Source organism: Aulonocara sp. 'chitande type north' Nkhata Bay, linkage group LG19, assembly GCF_057382095.1.
Source record: "Aulonocara sp. 'chitande type north' Nkhata Bay isolate Kocher_YH1m ecotype deep benthic linkage group LG19, A_spYH_male_GT1.1, whole genome shotgun sequence".
In the NCBI taxonomy this organism is placed as follows: domain Eukaryota; kingdom Metazoa; phylum Chordata; class Actinopteri; order Cichliformes; family Cichlidae; genus Aulonocara; species Aulonocara sp. 'chitande type north' Nkhata Bay.
Window position 1 is genome coordinate 27,046,364 of NC_141362.1, and position 27,793 is coordinate 27,074,156.

A 27,793-nucleotide genomic window follows, 5' to 3' on the forward strand; every position below is an offset into this window, starting at 1 on the left:
AGGCACGTGCAGCCTAATTTGAACCCAAGATTATGTGGTATTTGTCTGAGCATCTCAGCTGTCTGAGCACTTCTTTTGCATCTTAACTTATCTTTGTACAGAAATTCAGTTTTCTGTGATTTGTTTTGATTTCTGCTCAACATTTATCTATGACCTCAGAAATCCCAAAGGCCATAGCCATCTTACTAATTGTGGCATGTTTAATTCTGTATCCTGAATTACATGATCCACAGACAAATTCAGGCAAATGTGACCTCTTTTCAGAGATCTTTGTATATTCACTGTCTAATTAATTTGACACTGTGAAGGCCATTAGCTTTCAAAACGATTACTTATTTAAAGTCTAGCTAGAATGTTAAAGGGAAAATCTGACTTCTGCCCTTATTAGCCGTCAGTGTGCATTGAAGCAGCAATTCTGACCTAAAACCTTTTCTGCTTTGATGACTGGGGCAAAATAAAAATAAAATAAATAACTATTAAAATGACTAAAATGATTGCTCATTTTTACACTAGATCGCGTTTCTGCATGTATGCAGTAATAAAGTTACATACAATTACCACCTGGCTTTGGAGTTATTGTCAGTTTTACAGAACATTATAAAGTTATGAGCTTGATTCATTTATTGTTTGACCCTCCTTTTACTATTTCAATGCTCCCATAGCAGTATGCATCTATTTTTCATGTCTAACAAATCTCATCTGTACTAACTGCCCAGCATTAAATGGTAGATGATAGATGCTATCTGATGAACATACTGAAACATGTGGGACGTGTAAAACTACAAACAAACAGCTAATATGTATTTATATATATGTTAATATTTATTTACTTGATTTGCAAAGAATCAGCTGTTTGTTTCTGGTGTTCACAACTTCAGAGATAAGATAAGATAAGATAGAACTTTATTAATCCCTCGGGTGTGTTCCTCTGGGAAATTCGATTCCCAAAAAAGCACAGCACCGACAGAAGTTACAGAGTTATACACACACACATATATATAAATACAGAGACAATATAAATAAAATATACGAAGGGGATAAATAGAATAAATAGGAATAAAAATAAAAATACAAGTGAATTGCACATTTCAAGTATTGAGTCTATTGCACCGTTGACTATTTACAAAAGTATTGCACAAAAGGTATTGCACAGTGAGGTGAAGAGGCACTACAGCTTAGTTGTTCAGGGTGAAGAGAAGAGGGGACAGCACAGTTCCCTGTGGTGCTCCTGTGCTGCTGACCACTGTGTCAGACGTGATGTCCTTCAGCCTGACGTACTGTGGTCTGTCGGATGGTATTAAAGGCACTGGAAAAGTCAAGAAACAGGATCCTGACTGTGCCTTTTCCCCCATCCAGGTGTGAGTGGGCTCTGTGTAGGAGGTACAGGATGGCATCCTCCACTCCGACACCCGCCTTGTATGCAAACTGTAGTGGGTCCTGGGCATGTTGTACCTGTGGTCGGAGGAGGTTGAGGAAGAGCCGCTCTAGAGTCTTCATAAGATGTGACGTCAGTGCCACCGGTCGGAAGTCATTCAGCTCATTGGGCCGGTTCTTTTTGGGGACCGGGACGATGCAGGATGTCTTCCATAGGGCGGGCACTCTCCCCAGTCGCAGACTGAGGTTGAAGACTCGTTGTAGCGGCTCCCCAAGTTCAGCAGCACACGCCTTTAGCATCCTAGGACACACCTTGTCTGGGCCTGCTGCCTTTCTGGGGCGAAGCTTCCTCAGTTGCCTCCTGACCTGATCCACTGTGACACTGGGAGATGTTTGGGAAGAGGGGAGGGGGGGAGATGTCTTGCTGCTGAGAGAGGGATTGGAGGAGGGGGGTGTCATGGTGTCAGGAAGGGGGGGAAGCGAGGGAGGTAGGAGAGTGGGGATTGGACTCTGTAGTGAAGGTGAGGGTGGGGGGGTTGTGGGCTGGTCAAACCTGTTGAAGAAGTTGTTGAGTTCGTTTGCCTTCTCCACAGTCCCCCCCACTGTGCTTTTCTTGGTGTTGTGGCCTGTGATGGTTTTCACACCATTCCAGACCTCCCTCATATTGTTCCTCTCCAACTTCTGCTCCACCTTCCTCCTGTAGGTGTCCTTTGCTTCCCTCGGGCAGCGTTTCACCTCCCGCTGTGCTGCCTTCATCTCCTCCTTCACTTTGCTCCTGAAAGCCTTCTTCTTCATGTTGAGGACAGCTTTGACTTCCTGTGTTACCCACGGTTTGTTATTAGGATAACACCGTACCGTCTTAGCAGGGGCGACCTTCAGTCTGATACTGAAGCTTTTCAAACAACAATCAACATATTTGCCTCCAGTGACACAAGGCTAAAGACCGACTGACTGATATTCTGATTGGCTGCTCTTCATCTGACATCTTTAAAGAGAAACTGGAGCCTATAAGCCTTGCCTCCTCTAACCCAACCTGTAATTACCACATATGGAAATCTATGCCAAAATGCCAAACAGCAAAAAGTAAAAGAAACATTTTGACAACCAAACATTGTTAATAGTTTTTAAATCAGATTTTTTCTCAATTCTGGTTCAAACCTAATACATATGGTTGCCTTTCTTTGTTTTCATGTTTTTTTAACTTCATCCATGTCAAAAATATATGAATGTCCAAGCATGTAACAGTATGTAAATAACAGAAAATGAGGAAAATGTACACCATTATCGAGATGCCTTTGCTGAGCTCAACAAAAAAAGAAGCATTTCATTAAAAATACATTTCGCAGTAAGAGAGCCTTACTCTGCTGCACAATGAGCTGAAGTATCAAAAAGCACACTTAGGAAATGTAAACAAATAAATTGCACATAAATAATATATTCATTTTAAGGGTCTGAGCTGGTGGTTCAGCATAATATCTTCAAAGACTGTCCATTACGCTGGGCGATTCATCCAATCATTGTCAGACTGATCTAGAGATAAAGTGAAGCTACCACAAATATGTACGTGTATAGCCAGCAGTCTGTCCACCTTGTGCTGTTCCTCATGGTAGGGAGCTCAGGGATTCTCTAAAAGTTTGCAAATCAGTCATGGAAATCAGGCCTGTATTTGTGTTCATCAATAAATTACAAAATAAACAGAATATAAAACTGTAGAGTCACATAATTTCACATCTATCAACAAGGAAATCCCTCATTGTTGAATTTTTTACACTTTTTAATTTTATTCACTCAGTTAACATGAAGCAATGATGCTGATGCTGCTTATTTGTTAAGGAAAACGTTTTTGGTATAAACTGAATGTATACCAATTTAGTAAATTTCATTTAACCAGATTCCATTAAATGTAACGTTTTACATTGTACTCGTAGCAAAGTTATAACCAAATTAGTTCAAGTCATTATTTTGGGCAGAATTTCTTTTGAGTGTGCATAAAAAGTTGTTTTTTTTAGTCATCTTTTTATTTTATCTTTTTACTGTTTCGTCATGGTCAAATCACATGTCAGATCTGTTTTTCATTTGTTTGTTTCTAAAACATGAATGGGGAAATACATGCACGACTACTATAGCTATTATGCCTTGGTGGAAATGAAGCACGTGTAATCCATCACAAAAACCTGAATTAATATTTGGACTTGAAATGCAGTTTCCTTTTCAAAATCCTCACTTCTTCTTCAAACACGTCTACCTTTACTCACATGCGCGTGCACAGAGCTCCCACCACCAGCACACACATTTAATGCACACTTGCATACATGGACAAAGCTTTTCTGAGCCTTTAGAAGTTGGAGTCTTTCTAAGTACTTTACTGTTCCACAGAAACTTTACAGTACATAGGAGAAGCAGCGTACAGTGTGACACAGAGATGAAGACAACATACATTTCATGGCTTTTCTTTTTTGGCTCGATTGAATTCAGTCGCTCAGAGTTTGCTCCTTCCAAACAGTCACTCTGGTCCTTATCTGTGTAGAAGCTTTTCTTGCTCCAAGAAATAACAATGATGTCTCTCTCATATTAAATAGATTTCCCAAACTTCTTTTTTAGTTCGTCTTAGGTGTGGGAATTCTGGCACATCGCAATGTCTGGAAAGGTGGGGGTGGGGGGGTCTTTTGTAGGATGCATGCACAAGTCTTTATAATTGAAATACTGTAGGTATCTAAAGGTCTATGCACAGATATTTAATGTATTTTTAAAAAAATCACATTTATCAACATGGTACATTTTTTGCACAGTAGTTCCACTCTGACTATTATCTATTGTTTTTGTTTTGCCTTTTTCGCTCCATTTTTTTTCACTGGATATGCCAGTTTTAATCCACGCTTGTCTTCTTTTCAGGAGCACCGTCTGAATTTGATGAGCTTTTGGAAAGCCTGCTTGAATTCGTCGTTGAAGACGGTGTAGATGACAGGGTTGATGAGGGAGTTCAGGTATCCCAGCCATGTAAAGATGTCAAACAGCACTGGATCAAACCAGCACTCTTTGCATATCGCCATGACAAGCGTGCCAACAAAGAAGGGAAGCCAACAGACAATGAACGCGCCCAGGATGATGCCCAGTGTCTTGGTTGCTTTCCTCTCCCGTGCTGCACACAGACGTTTCCTCTCCAGCACGTTGTCTGCCAGCTTGACTTTCACGCTGTTCATGAACAGAGGTGACCCTCCCCCTCCTCCTCCCACACCTCCCGCATTGCCAGAGTGTAGGTGTGCTTCGTGGTGGGAGGAGGAATTAAGAGAACAGAGAGAGGACCCTGCAGAGGTCTGGATTAGCTGCGCTGTGGTGAAACGCTTCCCAGACGACGACGGTGTCTTAAAAATGCGAGAGCGGGCTGCAACGTAAATCCGACCGTAGAGGATGATGAGAAGCACTGTGGGAACGTAGAAGGCGCCGAAGGTGGAGTATAGGGTGTAAGAGATCTGATCTGTATTCACCATACACTCTGTAAGCTCCTCATGGGCTTTGGCCTGCCGCCAGAAAAGTGGAGGCATGGAAATCGATATAGATATCACCCACACCACCCCAACCATGATCCCTGCACGGCGCATGGTGCGGCGCTTTGAGTACTCCAGCGCGTGCGTGATAGCCCAATAGCGATCCAGCGCAATTACACACAGGTGCAAGATGGAGGCGGTGCAGAATGTGATATCAGATGACAGCCAGATGTCACAAACAATCTGCCCCAGCGACCAGGTCTTGCTGACAGTGTACACAATGCTAATTGGCATGACTAAAATGGAAACCAACAGGTCTGTGACGGCGAGGGAGCCAATTAGGAAGTTGGCAGGTGTGTGGAGCTTCCTGGTCAGAAAGATGGTGGCGATGACAAAGGCATTTGAAAGGACAGTAGCCAAGGTGACAATGGCTAACAGAGCAGACAGAGAGACCTGGAAACCGAGGAGTGTGGCCTCGCTCCAGGGTGGTGCTGTAGTGGTGTTAGGAATCTCTGTGAAGTTTCTAATGAAGTAGTCCAGTGAGCTGTTGTCCAGCTCCATCGCGCCTCCACTCTGTTAAACCTGCTTTGAATCCAGTCTCATATCTATAATCTACAACTGTACACGGATCAGTTCAGGTGTAACACTGAAAAAGGCCATGATGGTGTGGCACTGATGGTTTTGACCAGAAGTCCGTCTTTTAATGTTCTTTTTTCTAACTTTTTTGAAACCGCATTTGTAAACAGATCTCTCCTTAATTCATCAACCCTTTTATTCAAAAGAATTATTTCATATTAACCGTTAGCAAACAACTCATTCCACAGTTTTGGTTTAGAACTAATGATACTGATGATTAGTTGGCATGAATCAGAGACGAATTTGACCATTTCTCCACTTCAGTATTGATTCGCTTAACTGGTGTAGCTGCAGGAGGGCAAAATCCTAATTTGTATTCATCTCCCGTCAGAAAGGCACGTCTTGTCTCTCTCGTTTCCCCACGCTCTTATCTCATCTCCAACTAGCAGCCAGCCAGCAACCACACCTTCAGACCAAGCTTTTCCTATCTATCAAATGCTTTAATGGGCTCCTCCTTTTCAATAAAACAAACCGGGGAACTGTGCGTAGGAAGATGATGACAACAGATACAAAGGTTTGCTTGCTCTCTCTCTCTCTCCCTTATCTTTTCTGAAGTCCACAAGAAAGCTTAGTCAGGTTCTGACTGTAACTTGGCTTTGCTCCCTATTTCTAATGATGTTGGGAAGCCAAAGCACTACAGTTACAGGATCAGCATCAAACCAAGGAAAAACTTATAAATGTAGCTCATGGGTAATTCTTCAACATCCATATCTCTCTTCTCACAGCATCGCCTGTCAGACAGATGTTCACTTGTAGAGTCCGTAAAGATTGCGAGGTTTTGTCAGATTTTCATCCAGCTTCTTCCGAGGCATTTTCTTCCTAGGTGAGACAAATGAGAGAAAAATGATTAGAAATGTTGTATTTTGCAGTGCATCATCCTGTGCACCATATTATTTATATGAACAGAGACATACACAGACAAACCACCTGGAATCACCGCATGTGAATAAACTGCAAACTCAACTGTGATTTCTGAAAGGAGTATCGTGACTTGATCCATGGATTAACACCCACACTCCTGTTGTGTAGTTGTAAGACTAAATTGTCAACAACTACATAAAAACGATATTCTCTCTCCAATAATTGCAGCACAAATGAATATTTCATGGAAAAAATGAAAAAAGTTTCTTCAAAAGTCAATACTTTTTAAAGTATTTACTTTTTTATTCACATTACTCTGAAGGGAGATGGGAAATTGGAGTGTAGCGGTACAAAGGGAAATATTTCTTCCAGGCAACAGTAACAGAACATTATCACACGATGGAAGCTGACTCAATTTCAAATACAACAAAAGAGATAGGAACTGAAATGTGGAAAAGTGGCGTTATGTCCCAGAAGGAACGAAAACTTCAAATGTCTGCTAATCACAACCCTCCAGCTTTCCATCCATGTATCACGTTTGCTTTCATTTATTATTGAAGAGCAACAGCATGATTTACTTACCACTTATAGCGTATGTGGCAAATTGTCATGTAAATCTTTATTCTTGTCAGGTACTGTGAAAAAGCCACATTGTAAAATCTCAGCTGAGTTTTGTGTGGGAAGTGGGTTTTATTCATTTAAACATGAAATGATTAGGGAGAGGAGTTACTAGCAGAACAAAGTCTACAAAGTTGTTAATTATTTTTAGGGATTTTGTTGATTTCATTTTTCACACATCAACCAGCTTTGAAGTGATTTCGAAGCGTTAAGGAATGTGGTGGCTGGAAAACAAACAACTGCGTTTGCCACGCTAATTACAAATGTTTGCCTTTTCACATTTAGCACATCCTTCAGCTTGCACATTATTGCTGTTAAGACCGATTTCCAAGTGTATGTTTGTTCCTGATACAACTCCACAAATCACCTCCATTAAGTGAAGTGTTGATTGGCAGCTGGGCTCTTGAGAGGGATTATTGTGCTTGGGCTGTGACAATAAATTGGCATATTAAGTAGCAAAGGAAACATTCTTGGTGTCTCGGTGCCAGTCTCACCAGTCTTGATGCATTCATTTGCAAACTCTCAAGCGGCCATGACCATTTTTATAATTCATCCTCAGTACAATTTATAAAGGTTTGTTTTTGCAGTGTTTGCTCTCATATGTGCTGTTTTCTTAAGAACCATCAGGTAAAACAAAAACTGTTCACTCATTAAATTAGATGAACACGAATTTCAGGACAATCAAACCAGTTGTTATTGAGACATTTAGCTAAAAACAACCATCATCTGAGGACCACGAATGACCAAATTTATTGGCAGTGCATCTAATATTTATTAAGGTGTTCCAAACAAGACTAGAATGGTGTATCTAACAACCAGCGCTGACTTCCACAGAGCTCCACAGGCAGCATGACTCAAAGTGAATCATATCCAAACACTGAGACAATAAAGGTCAGCTGACTCTAATCTGAAGTTCCTGTGTTGTGTCTTTCTACCTCTGATGGGAAAATAGGAAAATACATTACTAATCAGTTTCTCTTTCCTGTAACTGATGGTGTCTCTTTAACAACATTTCAACGAATGCCGCAGCACAACAGTAAATGTGTCACAGTTAGCTATGTGGAATGGCGTACTTGCGGATTTACTACTGTAGCTGGTTAGACCCCTATGAAAAAATAAAAAAAGTTCAAACAACCTAAAACATCTAAACAACACAAGAAACAACAATCAAGGTGCTGTGTATTGTATGATAAAGACAATATTAGAAAGAAAAACCCCAACAATCACACAATCCCCTACAGCAAACACTTGGCAACAGTGGAAAGGAAAAACTCTGAAGCAAGCTCAGGGAGGGGGATCCATCTGTAGTGATTGGTTGGGGATGAGGACTACTATTTTGATGGCAAATAACCATCAGCTGGCAGCCTTGTCTCAGCATCTAATCGTAGTATAGTTCGGTAACAGTTCCAAAATGAAAGTTGATTCAACATCATGGATATTCTCTTAGCGTTGATGTGAGGCGACATAGCCGTGATGCCTTCTTAGCAAGAGTAAGTTTAATAAATGAATTGTTTTCTACTGTATATTTACTGTACAAAACCATAGATATATTAATGTATTAAAAGTTTTGTTTTAAAAAATAAAAATAATACTAGTCAGAGTACGTGGAAAAGATGTGTGAACATGTTAACAACTGTTAATAACCATGTACTAACCACATTAGTTGCCACTGTTTTTCTTTTTTAAATTAAAGACAAAGACATCTCATCCCTTCCTTATAGTGACTTAACCTTCTATATTTTTCTGCTGTGACCGCTATTAAACGTGGAGACAGCTTTGATATTCATTGGTCTGTGGTTCATTTTTTGTCATTATAAGTGTCCTATGGACTGCTTAGCAAGTATAAGAGTTTTAATTCATCCATTCATTAATCAAACCCTTTAGCCCGTTTCAGTCATCAGTCTCCTTGCCTGTAGTTACTTCATTCATCTCCTCCTGTGGGATCCTCCTTTCACTCCAAGGCAGCTAGTGTAAACTGAGATAATTTATTTAAAGTTCCCTCACATCATACAATACAAATTCTTCGTGCTTGCTTTGTTTTGCTCCAAGCCTGGACCATGACATTCGAATAGCTGAGAGGTCAGTCGACTACTGGCTTTCCTCCATCAAAGACGTGTACACTTAAACAGCCAAGAAAAGGGCACAGAGTACTCACTGTACATACAAGCTTATTACTAAAACTGAGTCAGACACACAAGGAATGGTAACCAAGACCTGCTAATCTTCACTGCAGCTTCATTTAAAATAATCCTTATTAAAAGGTACTGTGAAGGTAAGTACTTGCTGGTTTTGAACATTTTTGCCTTTCGTTTTTTAACCCCAGGGTGAGCGTTGCTACAAGCATAAGCCAGCTGCTTAATAATTAGAAAACTAAAATAATAATTTTTACAAAAGCCTTGGCTATAAATCCAAGTGGGTTACATCAAATTTTTGTTTTGTTTTTTAGGTCTGATTCATGCATGATCCACAACTAAGCAGCCACTGTTAAAACCGTCATACTGAGTCATTAGGATGGCTCCTTCTGGCTTTACTGCATATGCATTCTGCCTATCATCATCACTCAGTGTCCACACAGCAGCGTAAACAGTAACACGGTGAAGAAGAAGAACAACAGTGACCATGGTTAACACAGAGACAGGAGTGGAGATTCATTCCCAGATGTGCATACAAACACAGCGCTGTCATCCTTGTGTATGAGAGTAGCTCAAGATATTGTTATTCATAGTACACATAAAATATCACCAAAAAAAACACGATGTGCACATGTGTCAGAGGTGCTGAGTGAAACATCACACAGCTCACACAGCATGACTACTTTGGAGTCATCCCAGTGCTTCATTGCATCAGCACAGAAGTGACTGATTCGTGCGGAGAGTGTCTGGTAATGACGCTTACTCCTAGTGTTGTAATACTGAATGCACCACAGAGTGAGGCTGCAATAAGACTGTTGTGGACAACGCTGAATTATTCATTCACTTATCCCTGATGCAAGCTGCTATACTCTAATATGTTTCTAGTGAATGTCACCCCCACACCTACACACTCACAAACACATGTGCTAGTAGCATGTATGATAGATGATTAAACAGCTTATCTGTTTACACATCAGACAAGTGAAGGACAAAGCTTATCTCCTAAGAGCCTGGTTTACAGCACAATGACTTAATGAGATTCATAATGAATGGATAAGAGGGGAAGATTTTCAATCAAGACCAGACCTTGCCTAAAATTAGCTCTATACTGTTTGTGTGAAAGCGATTATGTCTACATCTGGCTTTGAAATTGAAGGTCTAATGCAGTAAGGCCTGATGCTAAGCTGAAATGTGCATTTATCATCCTTTAAAAAACTTAGTGGGAACAACATCTCAAGATTGCAATAATAAAAAGCAAAAAAAAAAAGTTAAAATTACTCATGTGGGTGTGACAAAAAGCAGAACTGAAGCACCCACAATACCGCATCTCTGCCCAGTTGGAGCCATTGCTCCACATGCCATTCACAAATCAGAAATTTATTAATTTCAGGCTTGAGTTAAGTCCAAGCAGATGCTGCAGCATGTGAGGCAGGCTGGTTGTTGGTCTGGGTGAAAGGGTAATACCCTCCAAATGCAGCAGGCCTGCATATGACGTGTGGCGCCGGGGTAGATAGACAAATTGATTTAACCAAGAGGCAGAGCCATTGCTACCTTTGCTGTCAGCTAATGTCTAGTGTTTACTCAAGCATGCACTAAATGGTAGGTGAGCATGGATGTGCTATGTGCCTGAATGTGTGGTGGGCTTATGAGGGTTATGTCTTTCTCAATTTATGCCAACAGAGAAAGACATCTGGGAACCCAGTGATGGTGTAAAATGATACATTCTGCAGCATCTGCAGTATCTGTAGAGGTGCATCGCACATGAACTCTAGACAATGACCAAATTTGTACTTGTGTCTCTTTCGTCCTGCCTCCCTCTCTTAGCCCAGCAGATGATTGTCCCTCCTTTACCCTGAGGTTTCTTCCAGTCAAAAGGAAGTTTTTCCTGCCTACTGATACCAAGTGATTGCTCATAGAGGGTGGTCAGATTGTTCGGGTTTCTTTCTACTACTTGTCTTTACCTTACAATATAAAACACCTTGAGGTGAGTGTTGTGATTTGTTGCTATATAAATAAAACTGAATTGAATTGAACTGAACTTGTCCGAGCACATAGCTGGAAATAGTCAACCCAATGTCACCGCAAAGCATGTAACAGACCAGGTCCACCATTTCAATTTCAAGCTTTGCCTCTCCAAGTCGTGAAAAGGACAGGCATGCAGACATATATGTACCAGCAGGGGCAGATGATATATTTAAGGCCAAGAAGTCGCTAGTGACAAAGAAGGGTATGAAGTCCATTCTAGGATCCATCAATGCAAGAATCTATTAAGATAGGTGGCTAATATGTATTTACACGCAAATGTGTTAGTAATGTCTGTTTAGATGCTTTCCCATGATTACTTTCATTTGGCTTGTCTGTTACATGTCTGCTGTGATACTGGGTTGAAAGAGACCTTTATTTGGGTTTAAGGAACAGGTTGGATCGTGCAGTGGGTAGAAGATTTGCTGTCCACTCTATTGTTGTGAATCCTCTGGACTTGCTCGTACTACATTAGACGAGAGACCAGAGCTTAAAGACCATTTACTATCAGTTCTGGCGTAGGTGGACATTTGGTTTCACAGATGCAGCGGTAAAGTTTATTGCTGCAGGACATGCATGGAAACTGTCCAGCAACCACAGTTATTCCCAGACCATTCAGATGAGAGATTGCCTAATTTGATTACAAATGTTGATATAATCACACCAGCTACTATGACCTGAAAACAGTAAGCATGGCTAAGCTACTGCTGCTGGCATGAGTAAAACCAAAAGTAACTTTGATTTTTGCATCACAAATACACATTAAATCAGTATAACATTTCTTAAATAAGAAACCTTCTCAAGGGTAGAAATCATCTTACAGTGGGATTGCACCAGCCACAAATCCTGTCACAATGTTGACGATCTGACCCATGAGTAGTCGCTGAGTGTTGCTACATTACTGTATCAGTACTCAGTACTAATAGATCCAGTGTTGGTCAAGTTACTTGAAAAAAGTAATCAGTAACTAATTACTGATTACTTCCCCAAAAAAGTAATCCAGTTACTTTACTGATTACTTATTTTCAAAAGTAATTAATTACTTAGTTACTTAGTTACTTTTTTAAAACACGATTTACAACCTGAATAGGTGATAAAGTGATAGATCTTTCAGCCCAATTCTACTTTTTCTACATAATCCATCATACAAAATGTAATCAGATGGAAAAGTCTCTTTTTTAACTTGTTTTATTAGTTTTAATCTTTTAACTTTATGCATCAAGTAAAAATTAAACTATAAGCAACATTCTCTGACTTGAATAAATTAGTTTAACATTTAAACCTATTTTCTACACATTCCAACACATAAAATAAAATATTTTTTGTGTTTACACTCAGTCTTTCAAATAGATGCAAGTAAAACACAGCAGAAAATAAATAAAGTCAAAGACTCAGCGGTCCTGTTTCTCTATTTTCACCTGTAAAGCAGGAGTGCGGTAGGCGGAGGTTTACCCTGGTGCAGGTCTGTGAGTTTCCCATTACGTCATAGCTACTCGGTGCTTGCTCGGAAGTTTAGGGTTTTTTTCGCTGTAAAAAGAAGTTTTCTTCCCACGCACAATGGACGCTAATGTTTTTGTCACTTTTTATGGAATCAAACTCAAAGTAAGGTCAGTACTTCCACGCTTTAAACGCTGCACGCTCATACTCTCTCCCACAATCGATATGTGATCCACTGTTGATCTGCACACAGCTGTTGTCACGAACGTCGCACTCGCTTACGTCACTGTCGTGAGACATTCTCGCAAAAAATCACGGTTTTAGTAATGCAGTAACGCAGCGTTCCTACGGGAAAGTAACGGTAATCTAATTACCATTTTTGCAATAGTAATCCCTTACTTTACTCGTTACTTGAAAAAAGTAATCAGATTACAGTAACGCGTTACAAGTAACGCGTTACTGCCCATCTCTGAATAGATCAGACAACGCCATTCTGATCTCAGTTAAATTTATTAAGTTCCTGGCACAATGACACGAACACAAAAACACACAGACCTAGAAGGTGTACACATAACAGCTATGCACTTGTTGTTAAAGATTTCATAATTTAGCATCAGTCAGTGTTTTCTTGTGCACAATAATGAAAGTCAAAAATGAATAAATGCATGAATTAAGAACTTCCCTGATTAATTTAAATACAAGAAATATACATTTTATGTTCCTCGATTTCACTCCTCAAACCTACGTGCCTGGCTTCAAACAATAATCATTGTTCAGTAGGTGAACTGCCTTTTAACTGTGTTCTAGCCAAGCGTGTGCTGCCAATGCATTTGGATGCTGTTTCCTATCATTATAGTCAGCACACAGGCAAAAATTGTTTATGCATATCCAGTGATCTCCTATATGAGCCACCTCTTTGCAACAGGTGTAAGGAAAAACTGTCTTTTAGCAGCTTAGTGCAGAACAGTAACAGAGTTATAGATCAGTGGGACACGATATATATATATATATATATATATATATATATATATATATATATATATATATATATATATATATATATATATATATATATATATATATATGTGTTTAGAGAGAGAGAGAGAGAGAGAGAGAGAGAGAGAGAGGTGTGTGGTGCCAGAAAATGACTAGAAAGTGTGGAAAGAAGAGGAGGTTAACCCGCGGTATGGTGATAGTTTTCTGTGTCTACTTCAGGACATATTACAGTAGCTGAGAAGGAAAGTGACAGATGGTAGAAAATTCATTCCTATAAATTAAAGGCATCCAAATGGTTAGTTTTAACAGGCTGCATAGCAGCTTCATAAAACTGGTTTAAAAAAGAAAATTCTGACTTTTGTACTCTCCTCATTTCTGCACAAAATAAACTTTATCAACACGCAGACAGTCTTCGCACCAGTAATACAATGTATGTGACCCTTTGAAAGTGGAACAGGACGAGTGTAAATCTGGGACAGCTTAGATGCCCTTCATTGAAAGCTGGCCCAAAAAAATAACACGGTGCAGAGATTATCAGAATGCAAATGTTATAGGATGCTGTAGGAGGAACACTGAGACTGAGAAAACTTTTGGTATATTCGAATTTTGTGAAGTGCACTGGTAGTACCTGTGCCTGGCTATAAAGACAAGCTAATGTCCTGTGAATATAAATAATTTACTATAGTTTAATGTATACTCCAGCCTTGCTAGTACCAGGGTGGATCCCCTTTTGCTTTCAGAACTAACTGAATTTGTGGCACTGATTCAGTAGGGTGTCAGAAACATTCCTCAGAGAGTGTGGTATATATTTCCATGGTAGTGTCACACACTTGGTTTGTCGATTGCACATCAATGACATAACACTGATATAAAGCAGGATGGCTCGATGCTTTCATGTTGTTTATACCAAAGTTTGATCCTACCCTGTGAATGATGCAGCAGAGGCTGAAACTCGCCAGATCAGGCAACACTTTTCCAATCTTCAATCAATTTCCCAATTTTGGTCAGCCCAAGTAAATTATAGTCTCAGTTTCCTGTCCTTAGCTCACAGACCACACAGTGTAATCTTCTAAATACTTTGTAAAAATTATTATTTGAGCTACTGTTGCCTTTCTATCAGCTCAAAGCAGTCTGGCCACAACAATGAGGCATAATATTAGGATCACCAGCCTAATAATGTGTTGGTCCCCCTTTTGCTGCCAAAACAGGCCTGACCCATGGGCTCCACTCAACCCCCGAAGGTATGCTGTCGTATTCGGCAGAAAGATGTTAGGAACAGATCCTTTAAGTCTTGTAAGTTGGGGAGTGGAGCCCCCATAGTCCACAGACTTGCTTGTTCAGCACATCCCATAGACGCTCAATTGGAATGAGATCTGGGGAATTTTGAGGTCAAGTCAACACCTCAAGTACATTATTGTCCTCTTCAAACCATTCTTGAACCATTTTTGCTTTGTGGCAGGCCTCATTATCCTGCTAAAAGAGGCTATCAGAGAATAATGTTTCCATGAAAGGGTGCACTTGGTCTGCAACAATGCTTAGAAAGGTTGCACGTGTCACAGTAACATCCACATGGATCCAGGATCCAAGGCTTCCCAGCGGAATATTGCCCAAAGTTTCACAATGCCTTTGCACGCTTGTCTTTCTCCCACAGTGCATCCTGGTGCCAAGACTTCCCCAGGTAAGCCACACACACACACACACACACACACACACACACACACACACACACACACACACACATCCACATGTTGTAAAACATGCTTCATGAGATCAGGCCACCTTCTTCCATTGCTCCATGGTCCAGTTCTGATGCTCACATGTCCATTGTTGGTGGTTTTGGTAGTGGACAGATGGGACCCTGACTGGTCTGCAGCAATGCAGCCTTATACACAACAAACTGCAATACTCTGTGCATTCTGACATCGTTCTATCAGAACCAGCAGTAACTTTTTGGGCAATTTGAACTACAAAAGCTTGTATCTTGGATCAGTAAGCCTTGGCCACCCATGACCCTGTCACTGGTTCCTCACCATTCCTCTTTTGGACCACTTTTGATAAGTACTGACTAATGCAGACCAGGAACACACCACAAGAGCTATAGTTTTGGAGAAGCTCTGACCCAGTCATCCAACCATCATAATTTGGCCCTTGTCAAAAGGATAAAATGTTCACTTGCTCCCCAATGTATCCCACCCACTAACAGGTGCCAGGATGAAGAGATAATCAGTGTTATTCACTTTGCCTGTTACCTTGGGCATAAAAAAAAATGAAATAAATAAAATTGTCTAGATAATTGTAACAACAGTATAATTTGCAGTGTGTGTGTGTGTGTGTGTGTGTGTGTGTGTGTTACAGACACACACAGAGAGTGCAAGAGGAAGTACTAAAGCTGGATTTCATATCACCTGACGGTGACAAACAGGAGTGCTTTTATCTTTATCTTTTGTGTTAGACTGTGTATATGAGTCATAAAAGTAAAGAGGTAGTGATTCACCAGAGGTTAGGATCAACGATCCATCCAGGAGACAACAGCGGATGTTTGATACTGAAGAGGACAACATGAAAGCCTATAGTAGGTTTAGTCTTCCTATAGTGACAAAAAATGGATGAGGCAAAAAAAGCAAAGAGAGCCAAAGATAGACCATAACTCCAAATACTAAAGTATAACCTAATACTATGGGAAACATGACAGAGAATACAAATAGTAATGTACAGTACTTAGCAAGGGAAACAATGTTTACATTACACCTAATGTCAAAAAAAAAGATTTATTTTCGTGTTACTTTATGTGACTACTGATTTACTGAATTCAGACTTTGTGATGCTGCTTTGTTACAGACGTATTCATCCAAAAGCTGCAATCCCTTTCATTCTTATTACACTATAGCTTGTCATTTTGTTTACTCTTCATTGTTTTTTAAGCCTCTCAACACATGCCTATAATGTACATAAAGTTTTTTTAATGGTCAAGTTGTGGTGTGTTTAAAAATAGCAGAAAAATAAACTTTTTGACAGCAAAACAATGGTTTCGGAGTGCGCCTAAAAAGGAGCGGTAACGGTTAGTTGGTGAGTAAACCCAGACAGCTGTAGCTCTCACAGAGATGGCATATCGATTTTATTGTCAATTAAACTGGATGGATCCATAGAGCATTGCAGAACCCCAGAAAATATGTGTGTAAGCCTATTTGTAAGTAAAAGGATCAGTATAGTCTGACATCTTGACTATCTAATTTAGAAGAAGTTTTGAGCAAAACTTGAGTAACATTTCTAACAGAAAGATGGTGTCAATTAACACATTTTCAGCTAAATCATTAAACTTAAAAAAATCTGCAAAAACATTTCTTTAAATATCAAAATGACATTAACGCAATTAAATCTTCAGTCTTATTCCAAGTTTATTCTCCAAATGAAAAACTGTCTCAAACATGCAATCTTATGGAGTTGATTTTAGCCTCAGGAGTGCCACCTGCTCATGAGAAGGTGTGTTTGTGTGTTTTCATCATTATATTAATGCCGTATAAGATTATCCATTATGCTGTGTTTGTGGTGAAATTTCAGTCACGTGTTAGCAAAAAATTAAAAAATGTGTCTGTGAAGGTTCTCAGACATCCAGGTCATCGTTGTCTAAGGAGCTTGAAAAGAAAAACGTCTGGACTTCTTTAAGTATTCTTGAAGACGTTTCACCTCTCATCCAAGAAGCTTCTTCAGCTCTAAGCACAGTTGGTGGAGACTCCTAGATTTGAAGCCCTATGGAGTGTCTCTATCTACCTAATCACACGAGCCAAGGTGTGAAAACGGGTGTGGGTCACAATCAGCCAAGGTTTTGGGTGAACCCACTGTGAAACCTAGCCCCACCCTATCATGTGATTTATTGAGGTCGAATGGCCCAGGATGTGAGTGGGCGTTAAGGCGTTTGTTTATATTATTTGTTTATATTTGGCTTTACCTCCCTGAACTTCTGCATTTCGCATATGCACACGAAAGGAAGAGCACTCCTCTTTGCCATTTCATCTGCACACAGAATATGATACCTAATGATTAAGTCTGCAGCTGCATGAAAGGCAGAGCTTGAATGGAAGGGGGGTTGCAAAGCAGCTTGCAGACTTGCAGCTTGCCCTGTGGGAAGGCTAAAGCATCTTTAAAAGGATACATTTGGATACGTTGAAGGCTATCAGCTGAGCTGGACTTTGTGGAATACGTGAATTAACATAAATGCTAATGTGACCCATTTTTTGTGTTACTTGGGAATTAAGACAGGAAATTAATTTGCCATTCCCAAGGTGCAACATTACAACTTGGATTGGGCCACATCAGTTGAACTCAGTTCTGCTTAATATGATTTTTTCTCTTCATAAGCTTAGTGGTGCAAGTGTCTCCAGAAGCACAATTCCCCTTTGGGGTTACATCAGGAGGAGCATCTCTGTGTACAAGCTACCCACTGGGGTGATCACTTGTGGCAAGTGAGCAGCTGAAAGAAGTCAAAGGTAAGCGTCTTCCAGCTGATTTTGGACCGCTATGACATTTTGTTTGTATCTAAGTAAAAATTCAAAGTACAAGAAAGCTTGGAAATTCTCTTAAATTATGCTTGTCACATATATCTGTTTGGATCTATTCTATTAGATTGGTTTGGACCTATAAATAAATTTAAAGCATTCAGTCTGCCCTTGTTGTTGTATTTCTGCATTATTAACATGCAAAAATGAATTTTCCCTGTAGAAGCCAAAACACATAGAATTTCATTATTTGAGCTATTATAGTCATATTATGGCTTGAATATCATTAAAAATATTTTTATTATAGCAAGTAACATGTAAAACTACTAATATTTAAACTTTTCTGGTCCTCCTCCTACCCTAAATTGTCTTTTTAAATTTCAAGCAAAAGGAAAATTTTAAATGAACCTAAAAACTGTTTTTCTACAGTGTATTATGTTACGCTTGTTTGACATTTTTAACTTAGAAGCTTTCAGTCAGCAAATTACAGGCTCTGAGATAATGTGAGCTAACTATTTCCCTGAGCTGCTGAAGTAACGGAAATAGACATCTTTCAAGAAGTAGTCCATCTTGAAACACTGACCACTAATGGCCTGATAGGTTGCTGCTGTGAGAGCAGGGAGTGCAGCTTTCTGTGAAATCAAACATGACCCCTGCAGTCATTTTCATAGCAAGTGACAAATTCTCATGGTTTAAAATTACAGCTTTCATCTGGAGGGCCCAACCCTAGGAATCAGCTCTAATTATACCGACAGCCTGACTGCAGATTAGTTGAAGGAGGAGGGATACAGCAATGAAAAAAATACAAGGCCGGGAGGAAGTGAGGAAAGCAAAAGAGTCAAGACCAGAAAATATTTGAAATCAAGGGCCTGGAAAGAGAGCCAGGAAAACAGACTGAAAACAGACATAAACTTTGGGTGACTGAGGTTAGAAATCATCATGAAAAAAAAAAAAAAACTTGAACAACATTGCAAGGCCTGAAACAACGTGGTGGGTTGTCTCTGCTGCTGGAGAAATGATGTGGAAAACGATAAACAGAAAAAGAGGACAGACTGACAGAGGCGTGTCATTTCCTGAGTGAAAAAAATCTCACACTGATTGCGTTCCCTTTCAAATAATCTCGCCTGTAAATCCAGCAGGATTACCAGTGATACAGCATTAATGTTCTGGGTTGCTTTAATTCCAGTGTAAAGCGAAAACCCAGCAGCATGAAAACTAACAAGAGGATTTAATGAAAGAAGCGACCCGTACCATGAAATGAAGACTGACTTAGAATAACTTCTATCTTCTTTTCAGCATAGTTTAACAAACTGCACTGTTACTTCTAACTTCCATTTGGCTGTTTTCATGTTTTGACACTTGAGGAACTGAAATAGAAAGCTAACACGGCACGTAAACTCAAAACAAGACTCATATTGGATCCTGGAGTTGATAAATCAAAGTAGTAAGGAAGAATATCTGAATAAATGTGGACACGTGTCTGTTAGGTCAGCCAATATGTGAAAAAGAAAGTTTTCACAGCTCTCTGTGCAGTAATTGGAAACACTAAGTGCACCACTCGTGCTTCGGAATTAGGAATTAAGAGGTTAAGTAGTAGCATTGTGCTGCTAGTAACATGCACTGTATTTTTTAATCATCAGCAAGTGTGACCACCTCTCTAAAGGCACAAGTTTTTTGCAGCTTGGTAGTTTGGACCATTCAGGTTTGTGCCACAATCTTCACAGGAGTGGATATCAAAGCAAATTTATCCAAAGGTCAGACTGTGTAATACTCAGAGAAACTAAAACAAAACAAATGTTACGTTTGAGACTCTACAGGCCCCAGTTAGTATGTTAAATGTTAAAGGTCATGACGGCACAATTGGAAAGACACTAAAAAAGCATGGCTTGTTTCCAAACGAAAGCCTCGCCTCTCTAAAAAGAACATGGCAGTATGGACAGGTTAGACTAAAGTGGAGATGTTTGATCATAATATACTGCACCATGTTTAGCAAAAAATAAACACACCTTATACCGTATAACGATTCTCAAGCACGGCGGCGGAGGGGTGATGATTTGGGCTTGTTTTGCAGCCACAGGACCCAGATTCTTTGCAGTGCCTAAATCAAAAAAGAACTCATCTGTACAGCAAAATATTCTAGAGTCAAATATGAGGAAATCTGTCCAACAGCTAAAGCTTAGCCAAAACTGGGTCACACAACAGGACAATGCCATGTACAAACAAAACAATTAAGGTGCTACAATGTTCGAGTTAAAGTTCAGAGTTCAGGATAATTACGATGCTGTGATGGGATTTCAAGAGAGTGTGCATAATTGAATGACTGCAAACCTCAATGAACTGAAGCAATTTCAAAAGACTGAGAAAGTCATACAGAAAAAGTTATTGGTGCTAAAGGTGGTTCTGCAAGCTACTGATTAATGAGATGTACTTAGCTTATGACAGGACTGTATAGAGTCCTATGAAAACGTTTTTTTTTTCTCACAAAATATTTGGGTGAGCGGTCCTGATATATTCGAATATCGAAAACTGCATATTTTCATAAATGACATCCTCAACGGACCACTGTCTTCTGGACTGCTGACAGCGTGTTCACAACTGTTTTCATTATAGGCCATCAGCAGTCCATTTCAGCCTGAAACTGTCTGAGTGCAGTTCATTCAACCTTTTGCTGCACGCTGCGATCAGTGACTTGTTCACTTCTTCTGGACTTAATGAGCGGAAGCACGAACAGAAGTGTAATGTATGTAACCTTCATTGTGTGACCGCCATTTTTGTTTAACTAAACTCAGTATAAGAATGTGAAGCTGTTTCGGTGCTCATGCAATAACATGCAACACTAGCTCTGCACTTCAGCCTCGCTTTTTTTTAAACTATTACTGCAGTAGTATTAATAAAGGTATTATAAGAGTAAGGGTCTTTTAATGATCCAATCCAATCCAACCTTATTTATATAGCACATTTAAAAACAACAAAGTTGACCAAAGTGCTTTCCAATAATAAAACAGAGATAGCAGTTAAACCCATACTTTAAGCATACAATGAAATCAATAAACAAAACAAATATATAATTGAAAAAGAAGATAAAAATAAATCAACATGAGTAAAATAAACAATAAGATATACAATGAATAAGATTAACAAAGTAAAAAGATTAAGAATGACCAACAGCTGACTAAAAACTGACTACAAACTGGCTCTGATAACACTCCTAGAAGGCCTTTGAAAAAAAGTGTGTTTTTAAAAGTGATTTAAACATTTCAAGTGTTGGGGCCAGCCTAATATGGAGGGGCAGTTTGTTCCATAGTTTGGGGGCCACAACAGCGAAAGCTCGGTCTCCTCGGTGTTTAAGTCTCGACATGGGGACAGCAAGGAGTGACTGGTCAGATGATCTGAGGGACCTTTGTGGAGTGTATTGGTGTAAAAGGTCTGACAGGTAAGACGGAGCCAGGCCATTTAAAACTTTAAAAGCAAGCAATAAAATTTTAAAATGAATTCTAAAATGGACAGGCAACCAGTGTAAGGAGGCAAGAACAGGGGTAATGTGCTCACGTTTGCGTGTCCCTGTCAACAGGCGAGCAGCAGCATTCTGGACCATTTGCAAGCGTGATAGTGAAGCCTGATCAATACCAATATAAAGTCCATTACAGTAATCAAGGCGAGTGGTCACAAATGCGTGCAAAACTCTCTCCAAGTCACAAGAGTGGAGTCCTAGGACCTTGTTTTTTTCCAAGAGTTCTTACAATTCAAGGTTTCTAATAAGGTCTTAAATAATCAGGCCCCATCTTAATGACCTTGTAGTACCATATCACCCTATTAGAGCACTTCGCTCTCACTCTGCAGGCCTACTTGTTGTTCCTAGAGTATTTAAAAGTAGAATGGGAGGGAGAGCCTTCAGTTTTCAGCCCCCTCTTCTGTGGAACCAGCTTCCAGTTTGGATTCGGGAGACAGACACTATCTCTACTTTCAAGATTAGGCTTAAAACTTTCCTCTTTGCTAAAGCATACAGTTAGGGCTGGACCAGGTGACCCTGAATCCTCCCTTAGTTATGCTGCAATAGACATAGGCTGCCGGGGATTCCCATGATGCATTGAGTTTTTCCTTTCCAGTCACCTTTCTCACTCACTATGTGTTAATAGACCTCTCTGCATTGAATCATATCTGTTATTAACCTCTGTCTCTCTTCCACAGCATGTCTTTTATCCTGTCTTCCTTCTCTCACCCCAACCGGTTGCAGCAGATGGCCCCGCCCCTCCCTGAGTCTGGTTCTGCCGGAGGTTTCTTCCTGTTAAAAGGGAGTTTTTCCTTCCCACTGTCGCCAAAGTGCTTGCTCATAGGGGGTCATATGATTGTTGGGTTTTTCTCTGTATCTATGAAGCGCCTTGAGGCGACTTTTGTTGTGATTTGGCGCTATATAAATAAAATTGAATTGAATTAATACTATATACCTTCCTGGCAAATCACAGAACTCAAATATGAAATGATTCAATTCTACTCTTTAGCTTGAATGGCGACTGTGAGCTGGCACGTTTTATCTAACAAAGTCTGCTCATTTTTCTTCTTAGAGATCAACACCTGATTTTGACTTGTGGGTCTGTTTCTTTAAACTTTTCACAGCTTTTAAAAACATAGTCTGTAGTTAAAATACTGCAGCAGCTAACTCACCACCTTACATTGTTGTCTTATTTACTGCAAAACAATCAGACAATGTGATCTCTCAAACCAATCAGCTGCTTTGCTAAATCAGTCAGTTTGTCTGAGTAATTTTTTCCATCAGATAAAAATGTTTCCTATAACACCTCTATGACACTTAGATTACTGTGCTTACAACATGCTGACTCACTTTGCATATTTATGTATCTGATGACAGTTCCTACAGCTTTCCCAACTGATCTGTTCTCTGTTTTGTGTTACTAATAAAATATAATTAAACTAGTAGTTTAATTATATGTAATATTTCACTTTTGAGTGGTTCGCTGGTAATTCAGCAATAATATATAGCTGATATTAAATATCTGCTAAATATAGCCTATATTTGTGCATGTGTGTGCATGCGTGTGTTTTTTTAATAACATTTCCACCCTAATGTAATGGAGCCCTCTTTGACAAGCAGCACTCCCCGTTTCTGTCATCAAGACTGCTGTGATGGCCTTTCCACCGATCACAGCTGAAATTTAATTTTATTATTACGAGATTTAATGCTTCACTAAAATCTCTCCCCATAAGTTTTGTTTGTCTCAAGTCTTATACCTGTCATATTACTCACATATTTTATCTAGCCTTGTATTATTTATTTTTCTTGTTGTTTTCTTTTTTTAACAGGCACCATGATGGTGTGGTGGTTAGTACAGTCACCCAGTACCAAACTGCATACCAGTTTGAATCCAGTCCGGGGCCTTCTGTGTAAAATGGCCTGCATTTGTATAGCGCTTTACTCAGTCCCTAAGGACCCCAAAGTGCTTTACACTACATTCAGTCATTCACCCATTCACACACACATTCACACACTGGTGATGGCAAGCTACATTGTAGCCACAGCTGCCCAGTGTAGTGCTTACATGTTCTCCCACTGTCTGAGTGGGCTCTCTCTGGGTAATCTAACCCCAATGCATATGGGGTTAGATTGGCTGTAGGTGTAAATGTGATTATGAAAGGTTGTCTATCTCTGTGTTAACCATGTAACAAATTGGTGACACGTGTAGTACGTATCCAGTCTCTCACACTATGACAGGTGTCATAGTGTCACCCCACAGCCCTGAGTCAGTTAATGTGTTCTGTAAAACACCTTTGTAACTATTTTTTGAAAAGTGCTATACAATTAAAGCTTTATCATTGTGTTACTATAGTTTTTATTTCTGCTATTGTCGGCTTTTGATAATCAAAGACAATAAAGCACTGTGCAGCCTTGTGATTGACAAGTTGCTACATTCGCAGTAAGGTACTCCGCTCTCCTTTTATATACAGTCGATGGACTCACACAGTGACAAATTCATTATGCTTAGAGCATTAATGCATTGGTCTGTAAGTTATGCTCCACTGAGACCTGCTATCAGACTGACTGATCGTGTCTCACAGTGCTTGGGAAATACATTCTATCTGCCAGTAGTTAGCTCTCCTTTATGTCAGAAGTTGAGCTACTTAATGACTAAGGCATGAGGGCTCATCCTGAGATGAGATGGATGAGTGATAGCACAGACAGTCAGTAGCAGTCATTACATTGGCACTGACAGTTCTTTGGTAGAGAAGCAATAATCAAATGAACATAGCTTCCCCTGACATTTGCAGGAGTTTTAGCAAAACTATGTTCTCAGGATGGAGTGCTTTAGAGCCAAATGGTGAACTCTTCTTCACAGACACTGCTTGCTGCACCATCTGCTTAGCTGTAATCCTGCTAGTCAGCCAGCACTTGTGCTGCACAGTACAGTGGACTGCAGAACAAACTATGTAAGGATGACACTATGCTTCCAGTGTTTTTGTGTCTTGGAAAAGTACATGTTGGGACAATAAAGTTTGCATTATATTACATACTAAAAGTGTGAACCATAGCTCTATAGTTCTCAAATGTTCAGCTCTGGGAAGCAGCTGAAGTAGTTACCTTCAGGTGGTTACTCACATGCACTGGAAGACTCAGTCATTTACTTCATTACTGCGCTTTGCTGTCCATATCTTTTGGTAATCCCTGTGCCAGAAAGAAGAAGCTGAGAGAAATAAGCTGTTGGCGTCTCACTGGGTTCCTCTCTACTGACTTTCATTTCATTATATAATCCTAGATTTTACAGTTAAACATTTAATAAGGCTTGTCTCTCTTAGTTACCATTACTACACCTTTACATTCTTTCACAGCAAATGTAAAGTTAACACTGAAAGTGGTGGACCATTCACCTCGTGATCTCAGAGGTAGACAAAGACAGAGTTCTCATTTGTATCCAGTGGCCATATCAAATGACATGTACTGGTTTCATCAGCTCTAGCTTTAGCTAGTGATGCTCCAAGAGCTTGATAAAAATGTGCATGGATGATTTTTAAGCTAACACATAATTATACAGTAACACGGATGGCTGCATATGAGATGTTTTGCTAAAGTTTAAAGCCAAAGCAGATGCCCATCCCGCTCTTCTATCCTGTGTTATACATGAAAAGACAATATTCATCAAAATGCCACTATAAGCTAAAAAAAGGGGGCATATTTACTTCCCACAATAAATATTCAACCTGAAACTGACACACAAAACAAACAACGTTCACTTAAGTCCTCATACCTCACAATATATTATAGCTCAATATTTTATAGGTGAAAAATTAATGTGACTCCAACAAGTGAGGCATAAAGCAGCCAGTGATTCTTGAATTTCTATATTCTCTAAATTTAAGAGGAGATTAAACATCTGCACTCGTGCAACATGAACTGATAAACCAGAATTTTATATAATGCCTAAAAAACTGCAAATGAGTTGTTTGTGCCCGTCTGTGCTCGTCTCCTGCCTGAAATAATAGGAGAAAAATCTTTTATCACAATACGGTAAAGCTACTCATTTAAAAATATAATAATCTTCAATTTTTTCTGTTTTTCTATTCAGTGTTATTAAGCAATGCCTGGTTATAAATAGATGGTGGATTCAGTTCTTCATCTTCAGTCACACCCTGATAGTTAAGGTGTATGTGCACCGATGAGTCTGTGTGTGTCTCCTGGTGTGTGTGTGTGTGTGTGTCACATTTCTGCTTGACTGTGAGGGGATGGGGGAGAAAATGGTGTGAGGGTGAACGTGAGAGTGGAAACTCCACATGTGTGAGAGTGTCTCTCTGTGGTGAAATGGGGCTACATTCTGTGCTGAAAGACACATTTCATCAGAACGCTGTGGTGGTGAATCTCTTTCATTTTGTTTATCATCTCTCACATCAGTGTTCTAATAAAGGGGGGGGGGGACTGCAACAGAGCACACAGGTCTATTTTTCCAACTTGAAATTGACTAATTGACTTTGCTGCTCACTAATCCACCTTAACAGTTGTTGAGGCGGAAATTAATTTAAATGTCGTGCTCAAACCTTCTACAGATACCAAAGTACAACATGTTTTCAAATGTGTCCCCCCACTGCAGCGTATGCTCTGTAATACATGAGATCTGTAGGTTTGAGCCTCGTACTTAAGAAGCTTTAAAGAGCGTTCTACATAAATAAATAAATGAAGTCAGGTCCAGCAAATAAATGCTACCATTGTTTAAAAAGAATAACTCTGCAACATCAATGATATTTATTAGGGAGCTAAAAGGTCTTTGGGGTTTTCTTGATTTCCCTGAACAAAACTGTGTTTTTTGCCTTTAAACGCTGCAACAACCTTCAGCTGAGACCGACAAGATCAGGCTTACTCGCCCTGTGAATCCGTTTTTGGCACACTGGAGCTTCATGCAGGTTCATGCAGGTTCATGCAGGTTTTCTACATGTGCGTTTTGTTTTTTGTTCTTTTCTCATCTCACATCTCTTACGTCTTATCGCTCATGTTAAGATCGCATTGGTTTCTCAAAGGGACTTCTATATTTAGTCTATAGCATATTGTTGCCTTATTGTAGCCTACTTTAAATTTCTTCATTTCCTACCGTGTCGCTTAAAATAATCCTAAAGGGACGTAAACTGCGCCAGTGACCTTATCACACTTCGTCGTATCTTTTGTATATATTATTTTAGAATTCTCCGCTGAGCGGTTTAATTTTTATTGCGTACCCCCTTTTACTTGTGTCTTTGTGTTAGTTCTTTTTGTACTTAGAAACATAAACTTTACTAGATGTCTTTGAATCATCGGCTCTGCGCACTCAGATCCATGCGTATTGGTAACAAACAGTCACCGGTCTACCCAGAGGTTAAGAAAGAAAGAAAGAAAGAAAGAAAGAAAGAAAGACAACAAAACGTACCGTGGATGTTCTTCGTCTGTTGATATTCAGTCTTTCGTTTTTGGAGAAAAGAATAAAAGCTATCCCGGAATGTCTTTGGAGGCGTCCTTTATTTACGCACGTCCAGTACAAACAGTCGGAACTCAGACTGGTTATACTAAAAGTGCATCTGCTTCTGTAGATGTTGCTGCTGTGCGCGCTGAGGGTCCTTCAACTCTTATCTGAAAGGCAGATCCTTCGTGTGGGTATAAACACAGTTAAGGCGGTCGTGTGGTCAGCGTTCAAATCTGATATTTGACACTTTCTCACACTTTCAACGACTTCTTCACAGTCACTGGCAAAGCTGCTCTCTTTTTTTTATTACCAGAGTTAAATCCCCACTATGTCTGAAAAGTGTGAAAACTGCTGTACCGGCGAACCTTCGTTGTATGCGCAAGGATGCAGATCGTTGTGGGGTGTCTCCAGTAATTATTAACCCTCCCGGTGGAAGACACGGGGACTTCCTGGATCTGATGCGAACGATTCTCCACCGGGAAGATTAGAGAAACGTCAACAAGTTGCATTCAAGCCTGCGTTTTAAGAAGGTTTAGTTGAGACTGGCTGCATGGCTGCACTGAGAGCGAATTTACCCGCTGCAAGCACAGGCGCGTTTCCAAGTAATTCATTAGACGGTCCGCCCCGTTAGTGTTACAGCATTGGCTAGAGGTGCTCCAGACCGGGTGTAGGGTCCAAGACGGCATCACAGAGTAAACAATATTACTTTGGAGAAAATAAAGAGAAAATCCACATATGGGCTAAATTAAAGACTCACATTTCCACCAAGCTCTTTAAGGACTAAAATTGTAAGAGCATTCTTATAT

The 27,793-nt window shown here is 39.8% G+C and overlaps 1 protein-coding gene across 1 annotated transcript; it reads right to left on the bottom strand.

Annotated features, from left to right (window-relative positions):
- Nucleotides 1-1,241: 1,241 nt before the first annotated feature.
- On the bottom strand, nt 1,242-27,536 carry htr1d (5-hydroxytryptamine (serotonin) receptor 1D, G protein-coupled). The gene is made up of 2 exons (XM_086275371.1): nt 26,955-27,536; nt 1,242-6,314 (listed from the first exon to the last, which is right to left on the bottom strand). Exon 2 carries the CDS (start codon nt 5,418-5,420, stop codon nt 4,263-4,265), a length of 1,158 nt encoding a protein of 385 aa, XP_086131497.1. The 5' UTR covers nt 5,421-6,314; nt 26,955-27,536; the 3' UTR covers nt 1,242-4,262.
- Between the last annotated feature and the right edge of the window lie 257 nt (nt 27,537-27,793).